Source organism: Elephantulus edwardii, unplaced genomic scaffold, assembly GCF_000299155.1.
Source record: "Elephantulus edwardii isolate Elephantulus edwardi_28Jun2011 unplaced genomic scaffold, EleEdw1.0 scaffold00052, whole genome shotgun sequence".
In the NCBI taxonomy this organism is placed as follows: Eukaryota; Metazoa; Chordata; class Mammalia; order Macroscelidea; family Macroscelididae; genus Elephantulus; species Elephantulus edwardii.
Window position 1 is genome coordinate 15,893,541 of NW_006399802.1, and position 12,727 is coordinate 15,906,267.

General features: G+C 39.7%; 1 protein-coding gene across 1 annotated transcript in view; it reads right to left on the reverse strand.

Moving 5' to 3' along the window:
* Nucleotides 1-8,068: 8,068 nt before the first annotated feature.
* Nucleotides 8,069-12,727, reverse strand: part of TMEM245 (transmembrane protein 245) — a 98,112-nt gene continuing 93,453 nt past the window's right edge. Inside the window, exons 17-18 of the mRNA XM_006886919.1 lie at nucleotides 11,076-11,270; nucleotides 8,069-8,114 (exon numbers count right to left, since the gene is read on the reverse strand). Of these exons, the coding sequence (XP_006886981.1) occupies nucleotides 8,069-8,114; nucleotides 11,076-11,270 (241 nt within the window). The remainder of the gene's footprint in view (nucleotides 8,115-11,075; nucleotides 11,271-12,727) is intronic.

A 12,727-nucleotide genomic window follows, 5' to 3' on the forward strand; every position in this document is an offset into this window, starting at 1 on the left:
CTATCCGCGGCTGAGCAGCCTCCGCGAAGCTCGCTGCCCCGCCACCAGCCAGCCCGCGCCGGAGACCACTCAGCCGCGCCGCCTCCGAGGCCCCGCCCCCGCCGACAGCCAGCCCGCGGCTCACATTGTGCAGTCACACCGCCTCCGAGGCCCCGCCCCCGCCGGCAGCCAGCCCCCGGTCCGGACCACTCAGACGCACCGCCCCCGAGGTCCCGCCCCGCCCATGCCCCGCCCCCTAGACAGCCAGACGCCTAACCACTCAGACGCACCGCCCCCACCGAGGTCCCGCCCCTACCGACAGCCAGCCCGCGCCTCGTACTATGCAGTCGCACCGCTCCCGAGACCCCACCCCCGCCGACAGCCAGTCGGCCGCATGCATTGTGCAGTCGCGCCGCCACCGAGGCCCCGCCCCACCCTGGTCCGCCTCTGCCGCCAGCCAGCCTGTGGCGGAGGCTGCTCAGCTACGCCACCACTGAGCACTGCTGCCACCACGCCCCGCCCGCGCTAGGTCCCGCCCCTGCCGCCAACCAGCGGGCAGCCAGGGCTGCTCAGCCATGCCGAGAACCACCCCCGCCGGGCCCCGCCCCCGTATTGTCAAGGCTTTCTCCATTCATGTCACCCGATCCCACCAGCAAAATGGTTAGCTCAGCCACTGTGGAAAAGTGCTCTAACAGTAGTAATTCATTCGTTGCTTTTTCAAGATTCGCTTGCCAGGCTACGCAGTCAAAACTTGGGACCTCAGTCTTGGATCCCCTGTTAGCATCCAACTCCCAGACATATTTCCCTTTCATAAATTGATGATAGTTTAAAAAAACCCTTCGGTGTAGACAGGCAAAAGGCAAAATATAAGGCCTCAAAAGACAGACCACTATATTTATAAGTCAGGCTTCACTAAAGAGAACAAAAATGAGAATAATAATAACAATGAACAACAATAAAACGTTTACCGCTTGCGTTCATCCAACACTACTGATTTTATTTCAAAATATAAATATTTTACATTTACAAAGAAGTTACATCAGTAGGTTGTCAAAGCAGATTAAAGCTAAGAAACAGTATCTTATGTTAGAATAAAGAATATTTATTGTATCTGAGTATTCTTTTTAAACAATCTAGACTTGGCCTGAGAATGCTGGGACCACAACTTTTCAAAAGGTTACATTAGCAATTAGAAGCAGATAGTTCTTGATTTCAAAACAAATAGTATTTCTAAAAACAGTCATCTAAAATAAGTGGCACTGCAAGGGACAAAAGGGCCTTCTTTGGGTTAGTTAAAATTACTTTCCTGGTTACTGACATAAAAATGGCAAATGATAAGAAGCCAAATCATTCTGATAAACCAATATGAAGTTACTTAAGATTTACTTCCACACCTTTTATTGTACAATATAAAGCTGAAGAAAGAAAGACCAAAACAGACAAGAAGCCAGGTGTAGAGAAAAGAACTCTGGACTTGGAGTCAAAAGTCCTGTAACTGAAGTCTGGAATTGTGGTTGGTATTAACTTAAAAGAAATTCATAACAATCTTTTCAAAGCCAACAATGCCTCATCTGTACACTGAGGATAATTTATCCTTAACACCTGCCTGGCAGGATTATGAAAGGGATCTGGAAACTAGTGCCACAAAAATCATTATTAAAATGTAGTTATCAATAGGTCACCATTGTACCTGCACAAATTGTTTAAAAACTTGCAAAACTAAACAAGTACCGATTTTACACACCACAGATCAGGAAAAAGTCTCGATATTTTAAATATAGCTCCATACTGTAAATATGCTTTCTCTCCACCATCTCACTAAACTTTAATGTTTATTAAAACATTGCATGGTACCACAGTAACAAGTCTACCATCCAGTATTTCCATTAGGGTTTAAAGAGTTTTGAACTTATTCTAAAACCACGTTTTCCAAAAGACTAACAGTCCTTTTGAGATTTTCTCAATAGAAGAGGTATACTCTAAAGAACGCTAGTAAACATGGTCTTTAAAACCCTCATATAATTCATAATACAGAACAGTATATTAAAATTCCTTATATGTCCCACAGAAATCAAACAAATTATGCATTCCACAGTTTTAATTAACCACAAGTCCCCTTCTCCCTATTGCCCCCTCCCCCCTTCATTTGCTTACATTGACATCTCATAGAATTAGAATAAGGAACGTATTTTGGCAAATGCTGCTATGGAAAAAGGATGTATAACAATGAACTGAAAGGGAAAAAAAATGTTCATTCTACTCAGAATTTGGTTACTAACTGGCTGTGTTAAGACAAGTCATGTTACCTATAAAATGTATTTCCCTCCCTAGAAAAGGAGAGGATGGCATCATTATTATAAGTAAGATCTATTCTAGCTCAGCAATTCTGACTTCAGTGGGCAGATAAAGGATCCTGATTTTTAAAAACTATAAAAAAACCCACTATTTGGTTTCAGATAAGCTCGTTGGGTTGGTTTGGGTTTGTTTTTTGGGGGTTGGGGGTTTTGTCAGATAGTTTATATTTCTCATAGGGCTTCAATGTGTTAATGAAATATATCTAATGACAAACGTATTAAGCCAAGAAAGTATAAAAATAAAAAGTTACTGTTCTTAATCAATTGGAAGTATGTTGCCAGAAACTGTTCCCACTGAAAGATCCACTGAACATTCATGCTAGCAATACTGTACGTGAAGTTCTGAAGGGTTCTTTCTGTAAACCCTGAGTTTGAAGGCTCCAGAGAGCTCACTGAACTACTTTCTTCTAACTTAAGACATCAAGTCCTGAATTTCCAAATATTTCCTGCCAAGTACTGAACGTTCCTTAAGCACTAGCACAGCCACATTGGGATGAGAAATACTAAGTGTCCTCGTGGGTCACAATGGGTTCATGTTAAGATCAAGGTGAGCCAAACAATTTCATATACAAGCCTTTTAACACATGCACTTTAAGTAGGATAGACAGCTGTCATTTCCAAAGCCTGCAGAGTTTCTAAATATTGTGGTCTTCCATACACTTCTAGGAGGCTCTGGTGGCCTAGTGTAAGCAGTTGCACTGCAAACCCAAAGGCATGCAATTCAAATTCACCAGCTGCTCCACACGAGAAAGATGGGCAATCTCTTGCCCCTGAAAACCCTCTCTGGGGGATCAGCTATACTTCATTTCTGACTTAATGGTACCCAACATACACTCCTAGGATATCCACCTACTGTCAACTCATACCAATCTCAGAACTCTGTCATCTCACTTGTAAGAGGCTGTTAAAAACACTGGTGATTCTGAAAAATAATTAAATCTAACATCTAGGCGGCCTGACAGAGATCACTTTCAGGAAGTGTGTGACAGGCATTTTGAACTTGAATGATATGGATTTATGTTTAATATCTCATATTCTAGTCTCTTTCAGGAACGAGAGGAGTACATCTTTATGGGGAGTTTTAATCTCCCCATCTTCTTACACAGAGCACATCCCCTGTCCCCAGTTCAGTTTACAACGAAATAAGTGTGTACTTAAAACTAATCTTTAATAAAGCTATAAAGCATTGTGGAATAAAATAATATTGTGGAAGGATTTATATACCTTTTTTTTTTAACTGAAGCAACTTCTACTTTGTTCCTATGGACAATGGTTTGTTCCTACTCTACCAATTCTTATTTGACCAATGAACTTTCTCATTCAAGGTCAAATCCCTACTGAAGATACCCTATCTTTGAGATCTGAACTTGAGATTCCTATCTTTTACTATCATTTGGTCTCCTTGCCCTATCACTGTTCTTCAAAGTGTTTATATAGGGTGAAATGGAGACATGCTGGAATATTCCTTTCTGGTTTAGAGGGGCTCTGATTTTCCAAGAAACCTTGGGGCATAATGGTCAAAGCATTCTGTAGTTAAACTAAAACATCCATGGTTTGAACCTACCATTACTCTGTGGGAGGAAAACGTGGCTATATGCATATATACAGGAAAGGACCCATCTTTCTCTCCATAGAGCAGATGGTGACCTTTTGGTTAATAGACTGCTACATTACACACTACACCAGCAGAGTTAATTAGGCAATCTAGTTATGTAAAGAAATACAGCCTTGGAAATCCTGGCATGGGTCAGTTCTACTCCACCCTATAGGGTCACAATGAGTTGGAATCGATTCATCAGCCTTTGTTGCTGTTAAATGCCACTGTACCAAGTACAACTCATTGTGACATTATGGACAACAGATCAGAACCTTGTTCTATCCTGTGCCATCTTTGACACTCTTGAGTCCACTGCATCAGTCACTGTATCAACCCATCTGATTTAAGGTCTTTCTCTGGTTCTCCACCTTCCTAAGCATGATGTCTCTTTCCAAGAAATAGCTTCTCCTAGTGAAATGCTCAAATTATGTAAGACAAAGTTTTACCATCTTTGCCTCTAAGGATCGCTCTGTCCTTTTTCCAAGCCTCAAGTCTTCTGTCATCCTTATTCATGGTCTAACTCTCAGATGCATAGCAAGAGATTAAAAAGACCATGCCTGGATCAGCCACAGCTTAGTCTTCTACCTGTCATAACCACTCCTTGGTAATTTGGAGAGGTCCCTGACAGTAACCTTGAACAATGCAATACATCTGCTGATAGCAAGGGTGTTCACTGGGGATCCAAATAATTGAGAATTTCAATCATTTCTCCATCCATCATTATGTTGCTTATCAGTGCAGTGGGCAGATTTTTGTCTTCTTGATGTTGAAATGCAATCCAGTGAAGGCTGCAATCTTTGAGCAGCACTGCACCAAGTGTGTCAGGTCCTCCTCACTTTCAATGAGCAGGGTTGTGCCATCTGCATAACAGGTTGCTGGGGAGTTTTCTTCTAATCCTGATGGCATATTCTTCTTCTTCACATAGTCCAGCTTCTCAAATGATCTGCTCGGTTTACAGATTGAATAGGTATGAAGGAGACAACCCTAATGCATACCCTTGCCAATTTTAAACCATGCAGTGTTCTCTTGCTCTGCTCAGATAACAGCTTCTTGGTCTAGGTATAGGTTTCGTATAAGTGTTCTGAGGTTCCCATTCTTCTCAGTATTTGCCAGTTTGTTATGATCCACACAGTCAAATGCCTCTGCATTGTCAATAAATCACAAAGACATTCTTCTGGTATCCTCTGTTTTCACTTAGGATCTATCTGACAACAGCAATGATATCCCTGGTGATCTTCTAAAAATCAGTTATGGGTATAATATTTGGATTTAGTTAGACTTCAACTGGTCAGTTACTGGAATACTGAGGCAGTTGAAGTTTCCTGATTGGCACTATGTGGTGCTCTGGGTATCTACACACCCGACATTGCAGGGTGATGCTGCATCCGTGGTGCTAATTTTGACAATCCTGAACTATTCTGTTAAAGGCACAGAGTTGCCCTCTAAAAATGTGGTACTCACACTAATTACAATGCTCAGCAACAGTCTTACCTTACCCACTGCCATGGAGTTGATTTTGAATAATAACAATCTATGAGGATAGAAATGTCCAACTTGGTCTCCAAGGCTATAATTTTTTTTAATTGGAATTTTTTTATTTTTTTTAATTGGAATTTTTAAAATTCATTTTAATGAAAGTTTACAGATACTTTAGGTTTCCATTCATACACTGTTGCACACTTTCCTCTCTGCCTACCCTTTCCCCCCCAGTTCGCTTTTCTCTCAAGGCTATAAAATTTTACAAATGCAAAATACCTCCTCTTTCTCCTATAAACAGACTCATAGGTTCAAACCATCAACCCTTAAGTTGGGAGAGGGGGAATTCCTTAATAATGTCACTACAGCTCCTTAAATTATATGCAGGATCACTTTATACAGCTAAACACATTTGGACAAACATAATTTGGGTACATGGATTAATTAATTGTGTACAATATGTGCTTCTAGTTAGAGTTATAAATGTACCAACATACAATGAATAACAAACAAATATGATTTTTTAACCTTTTAATGAAAAAGAAAATAGCATTATACATAATCTGGTTAAGATTTAAGGTGAAAGAAGGCCTTCTAAGGAATTATTTCCCCCTAGCACCCTGCCTGGTGCCTGGAGTGGAGCCTAGCGTTTAGCAAACTCTCAACAAATTCTGCATGAAGGAACAACTGACTAAAGAAGGGAATAAGTTATTTAGTGAGCAAATCTAATAAACTGTCCCATATTAAATTATAATTATTGAAAGATTCATCATAAAAGAGATCTGCATATAGTGTACTCCATGAAGAACTCATGTTAACTTTTTACAGATGTGCTTTTAAGTTGTATTAGATACTTCTTAGAAAGAAGCTATTTTTTGTTTTCAAAAAGAGAAAAACTTTGATACTTATGAACCCTTTTTCCCTGCCTATTCTCTTAAAGCAGAGGAAGAGTTTGATGATGATTATTTTATGCAGTGGAACAGGGCATAAAGCTAAGAGGTGTTTTTATCTACTTCCAGCCCTGTCACTAACTGAAGGGCAAGTCTTAAATGCATTCATAACAAATGGCTAGCAGCATCTACTTCAGGCCACAGCCCTGGGAAACACTGGACAAGATATCAAGAGGCGGCTCCGTAACAGACTGTGTACGTGTCGGGTGATGGAGTAAACAAGATCTGAGGTCCAGTTTTATGACTTTGAGTCATCACTTTGAGTTGGTCATCCACTGTTTCAAATGTTAGCTTCTCCATTTATGTGTAAAATAATGTTAAAGCATATGAAAGCTGGCATGATGGGGCTGTAAAGTAAAATTAAAAAAAAGGCTGCTGAAATTGTAGAGCATGATGTCGGTTATTAAAATACCTGAAAAGTTACAATTCAACAACCCTTCATAAGAGTTAGTGTTTTATGCTCAAGGCACTGCTAAGTGATGAAGAGATAGAACAAAAATACAAATTCTGCTAATAAGTAACTAATTGGCAGGATTTAAATAACATAACAGAGGTACATTTAACAAAGTACTGCTATTCCTGAGATTTCATCCCCCATTTAAAAGCAAAACTTAGAACATCAGGGTAGAAAAAACCCTGTAATACCAGCATGAATTCTCACACTGGTACCATTAATAAGAGCTTACAGAGTATTTCAACGTGGTCAGCTAAGTGTCAGGAACTTAACACTGGTATATCAGGGGCTGTGAGGAGGAAGGGGGAGGCAAAGCTTCAGTCACTGTGACTCTTGTAGTTGCAACACTCCCCTGAACCATAAATAAGTCATATCCACTTCTACACTTGAGATTTGTTTTTTCCTTAGGTAAAGGAGAAACCAGAGGGACAGAATGGTCGAAAATCCGTTTTTCCACCTCATGCGGCTAAACATGAAAAGGTAAAAATCCTCTTCATTGAAAAGTTATTGTGTGAGAAAAGTTTAGATTTCTTAAACTGGAAAAAAAATAACATAGTACTGATCATCTCCAGGCTATGACCAGGTTTATCTATTAAGGTGAAGCTGCAGGCAAACGGAATGGGTGCATGAGGTTCTTATGTAGCCTAACTTTAGCAAAACCTGATGGCACTGAGTTTGGCGTGAGTTTTTGGATCGTGCAAAAAAAATGCTTGACATCTTTTAAATGGTTTAAAAGAAAACCTGCACATGCAGCAAGTAAAGAGAATTATGATGTACAATTTGTTGAGCTAGAGTTGTCATAATTTCAAAGTGAGGGCCAATTTACATGATATTAATGGGAAATAGGAGTTGTCTGTAAATATTAAGTTCCTAATCCAGGGAATGCTGTGTAACCCAAGGACCACCAGCACACAGCATATCTACTATATAGTATGTAGTTTAGAGCTCTTAAAAGAACTTTATAAATACACAAAATAATAATTAACGTAATTGTATAAAATAAAACATTTCAAGCCATCTTAGCTCAGAAACAATTAAGTCAATAAACCATACTTCTAAGTTCTAAAGCTGTGTTTTAAAATGCAAAGCAGGCCACAGCAAGTTCTCCCATGTCTAGGCATTCTGATGGAAGGTCAGGAGGGTTCAGCTTCTTTTCTGGACTGAGCTAGTGAGGCCACAGCTGACAAGACAGAAGGCCACACAGCACAGCTGAGCTGATCTGTCTGTTCCCAGAGAAATGACTGTGGTGGAAACCACATCAGTCTACCGAAGATTTTAGGTCTTCAGAAATGTCACGGAAAGTCCTATAAAAACAAAAGATAAGACGATCAGCAAGATTATCATAATAACTAAAAAAATAACAAAACATATTCAATGACGAACCACCATAAGATAGCACTTTATAGTCTTTGAGCATTACTGAGATGATATACTTTATTTCCTTCACATTTTCACTCAAAGTATTGCTCAAAGTTTGCTGGCTATCTGTCATTCTTTAGAAATAATGGTCCATTTTCTGCTGGACTCATTGTTTCTCACCAAAATATAACCACATGACTAAGCTCTGGCCAATGAGATGTAAGTAGAAGTGTTATACAACTTCTTTCTACTAGGTAATGTTGTACCAGAGGAATGTATATCTGGGTTTCACTGATGATGCAAAGGCATTTAACAACAAACTGTGGCTAACTCTAAGAAGAATGGGAATCCCAGAACACTTGATCATGCTAATGCAAAACCTATACTTGGACCAGGAGGCAGTTGTCAGAACAGAGCAAGGAAACACTGCATGGTTCAAAACTGGGAAGGGTGTACGCCAGGGACAGAGAGAGTGTCCTATCTCAATACTTTTTCAACCTATATGCAGAACAGACTATCCGAGAGGCTGGGGTGTATGAGGAGAAATGTGGCATCAGGATTGGAGGTAGACTCATCAACAATCTGCATGATGCAGATGACACAACCCTGCTTGCTGAAACTGAGAAGAAGGACCTGAATCACTTGCTGCAGAAGGTCAAGGACTGCAGCCTTCAATATGGATTGAGGCTCAGTATCAAGAAAACTAAGATTCTCACCACCAGGCCAATTGGAAGCATCATGATAGATAGTGAAGAGATTGAGATTGTTAACAGCTTTCATTTGCTTGACTCCACTATCAACACTCTTGGCTAGGAAATTAAAAGAGTATTGCGATGTGAAAGTAAGCTATTAGAGACTTCTCCAAAGTACTGAAGAGCAATGATGCAATTCTGGATACTAAGGTGCACCTGATACAGGCCATGGTCTCTGCAATCATTTGCTATGTGTCAGAGGGCTGGACAATGACTAGGGAGGATAGAAGGAGAATTGATGTCTTTGAGCTGTGGTACTGGAGAAGAGTATTGAATACACCCTGGACTGCTAAGAAAACAAACACGTTCATCCTAGATAGGGTTAAATCAGGCTGTTCCTTGGAGGCAAGGATTTCAAAGCTTTGTCTGACATACTGTGGACATGTTGCAAGGAGGGACCAGTCCTTGGAGAGGGATGTCATGCTTAGGAGGGTGGAGGGACAGCAGAGGAGAGGAAGACCCTCTATGAGGTGGACTGATTCAGTGACTAGAGTAATTGGGGTTGGGGTGTCGGAGACAGATTGGCACAGGATAGAGGAGGGTTTAGGGCTGTTGTACATAGGGTTGCTATGAGTCGCAGGCGACTCAACAGCACATAACAACAATGTCCTTAAAAATAAAAGGATGTTAGTCTTTCTTGCTTCTTAGTGGCTAAAAAGTGGACATGATTTTGCTAAACAAAAAGAAGCATGGGGAAAGTGCTAAGTGGAAATCTTTCACTATTAGATAGGATACCTTATCGAGAACAGTCCAAGTTCTAATGGATCAGGTTCAGGGGAGGAGAGTGGACTTTTAATCAATGACCTTGTACTTATCCTATCTCTGTCTCACATCATGCAGATTATGTCAATATTATTAACTGATATGTAACATCTTGGATGCAAGGCACGATGGTCATTTCTTGCAAATAAAAGGTGCCAACCTTTTGTTACATAATTTACACAGCTAAGCTGGAATGCTGCAGTGCAGTAAATTACTTGATGTGGTTTTTTAAATCACAGTTTTAGTAACTTCTATCACATAGCTGGGAGGGAGCACAGGGGTGGGGGAGAGTAGACTCTCACACATAAAATATTGAGCTCTATAAGAAACCAAAGTAAGGAATGCATATTAAATTATTTTATACGAAGTTCATTAGTAGTCAAAACTAAGGCAAGAGAGGCCAGAATGCTGGTAAAATAGGGGTCTGGGAGAAACTTTCTAAAGAAACAAATATTCTCTATCTGGGAGAGGGTTACAAATATGTATTTTTTTAAAAAAAGCACACCATATGCAAGATATACCTCAAAATGAAAAGTTTACTTAAAAAGAAAGTAAGTTTGTAGTTCTATATTGGTGCCCTTAGATTTTCCCCAATTTTTATTTTGAAAAAGTATAAATCTACAGAAAAAGTAAAATACCAGTACAATTAACAGCCATATGCCTTCCACTGGGTTCAGTAATTGATGCTTCTGCTATGATCTTTCGATCTGTCCCTCTCTATTCTAATTCAAGTATTTGAAAATAAGTTTTAGATACCACGTTATGTTACCCCCTAAAGGATATTCTCCTACATAAACAAAGTACTCATGCCAGAGCCAAGATATTTAGCATTGACATGATAATATATTTCATCTGTTGCATATTTAATTGTTCCAGAATGTTCTTTAGAGTCTTCTCATGACACTTAGTCTATAAAGGATCTTATCAAGAACTCATACATGCAGATGACTGTCCTATTTCTTTCTTGCTCTGTAATTTACTAGCTCAAGACCCAAAAATTAGGCTTCATTTATTTATTGATTTGATCTTCCAAGACATAGATTCTAACCCAACTTAGTTTCTTTTAATTCCGAAGCCTGTAAATAATTGAGTGGTTTTTTTATAATGTTTAACACACTACTGGTACTGAAATATCCGTATCCTGACAGACTCCCCTGATGTTGAGCTGGAACTGACTCATGGCTGGCCTGCCTACTGAGTTTCTGAGACTGAAAATTAGACAGGAGGAGACTGCACATCTGTGTACTTTCCACTGGTGGATTCAAACTGCCAGAGAGAGGCATTGCTAACTGCAAGTCTCTACAGATTATGTAAAGACTAGTCTGATCAAAAATACTAAGATAGGATAGTTGGATTTTCACACATGGTACTTTATGATACATTTTAACTCACCGTTGAGTCTGAGCAGGCCATGGGGTCTGGTTTGGTGTGGGCACTGAATTTGTAGGACTCACCAGCATAGCACTATAGATATTGGAAGCAACCACAAGTATGCAAAGAAGTATGGGCCCAATAATGGCTCCCTCCAGGCCTAAGTAGTATGCTCCGCCAGCCACTGCCAGACCTGTCAAGTACGGGTGGCCACCTCTGGAATGAAGAGTACACTGATTAGTTCATGAGCTTTAACAATCTTTGGTTAAACCTGAAATACAGCCTCTAACTCAAGTTAATTGTAGAATACCGGACACTTTCATTGCATTATCAGCATTAGTTTATGTCAATGGACATTACTGAAAAATTATATGCAATAATATTAAGATACAAGAATACTCTTGCATTTCTACAAATATATTCAAGGATTTAGTAGAGTACACAGGGGAGAAAGTTCTGAAAACTTCTTATCTATAAGCAAGCACCTTGAAGGAATGAGTCATTAAGCTGATCAGATTTAGAACCATGGTCTCTGGGAGCAATTAGGTTAATTGACATAACATAGACCAGAGACAGTGTTCTACATCCCACTTTGCTGAGTAGTGATTATGGTCTTAAAAGCTTTCAAGCAGCATCTAAGATTCAACTATTGGTCTTTCCCCATTTGGAACAAAGATAAGTGAAAAAAAGAGTTCAAGATTCAAGGAAACAATTAGTCTGAAGAGCTAACAGATCATATGGACACAGCCTTTAATTCTTCAGGTCTCTTTCCTGGGACCATTTTAGATGGACCCTGGAGATGGTGGACAGAGAAGGAAAAAAAAAAAAGACATAAAACAAAATTCAAAATAATTTAACAAATACAAATCCAAACAACATGCTTAATAGTGGAACCCTCAAGATGATGGCCCTTTAAGACACCTCTGAGCCTGAAACTGAACCCACTCAAAAATCAATTTTCAACCAAACAAGAGAGTCCTGTAAAGTAAATGATAACATGAAAGAAGACTGTTCCTCAGTACAACCAACCAGTAGACCAAAAGGCAAGGGTCTGAAAGGATGAAAGAATGGAAGTGTGGAACCCAGGGAGAATGCTGTCATACTCAGGCAATTGTAGCTAGTCCCTAAAATCAAAATGTGTATATACTGTTGACTGGAAAATTAATTTGCTGTATAAACTTTCCCTTAAACCACAGCAAGATTTTGGGGTTTTGTTTTGTTATAAAAGAATTTTCTTGCAAATGTAGCATGTGTGTGACACAGAACTCTCTGTAAGATCTCTCAATTTAAGGAATAAAATCAGTATCATAAAAAGGTATTGTGTAGCCTTGATAAGGACCTGCCTAAAGTGGGTTAATGTTGACTTCAGACTGGTTGTTTAAGTCCCTTATTAGATTTTCCTCCAACAGGAATAAATATTTGGTAATAATTTAGGTTCCAATATAACTCAAAAATGGGAGCACAGAAGCTCTGCTGTTATCCCGAAGGCGGTGTCTTTAGTAGTTCAAATCCATCAGCACCTCGGAGAGAAAGGTGGGCAATCGCCTCCAGTGCAATTTAAGGCCTTCAAAAAGACAATGGACGGTCAACTAAGGGTCAGTTCTGACTTGATGGCAATGAACTTGATAGACAACAATAAAGCAGTTGTTGTTGTTATGTGCCATCGAGTCGTT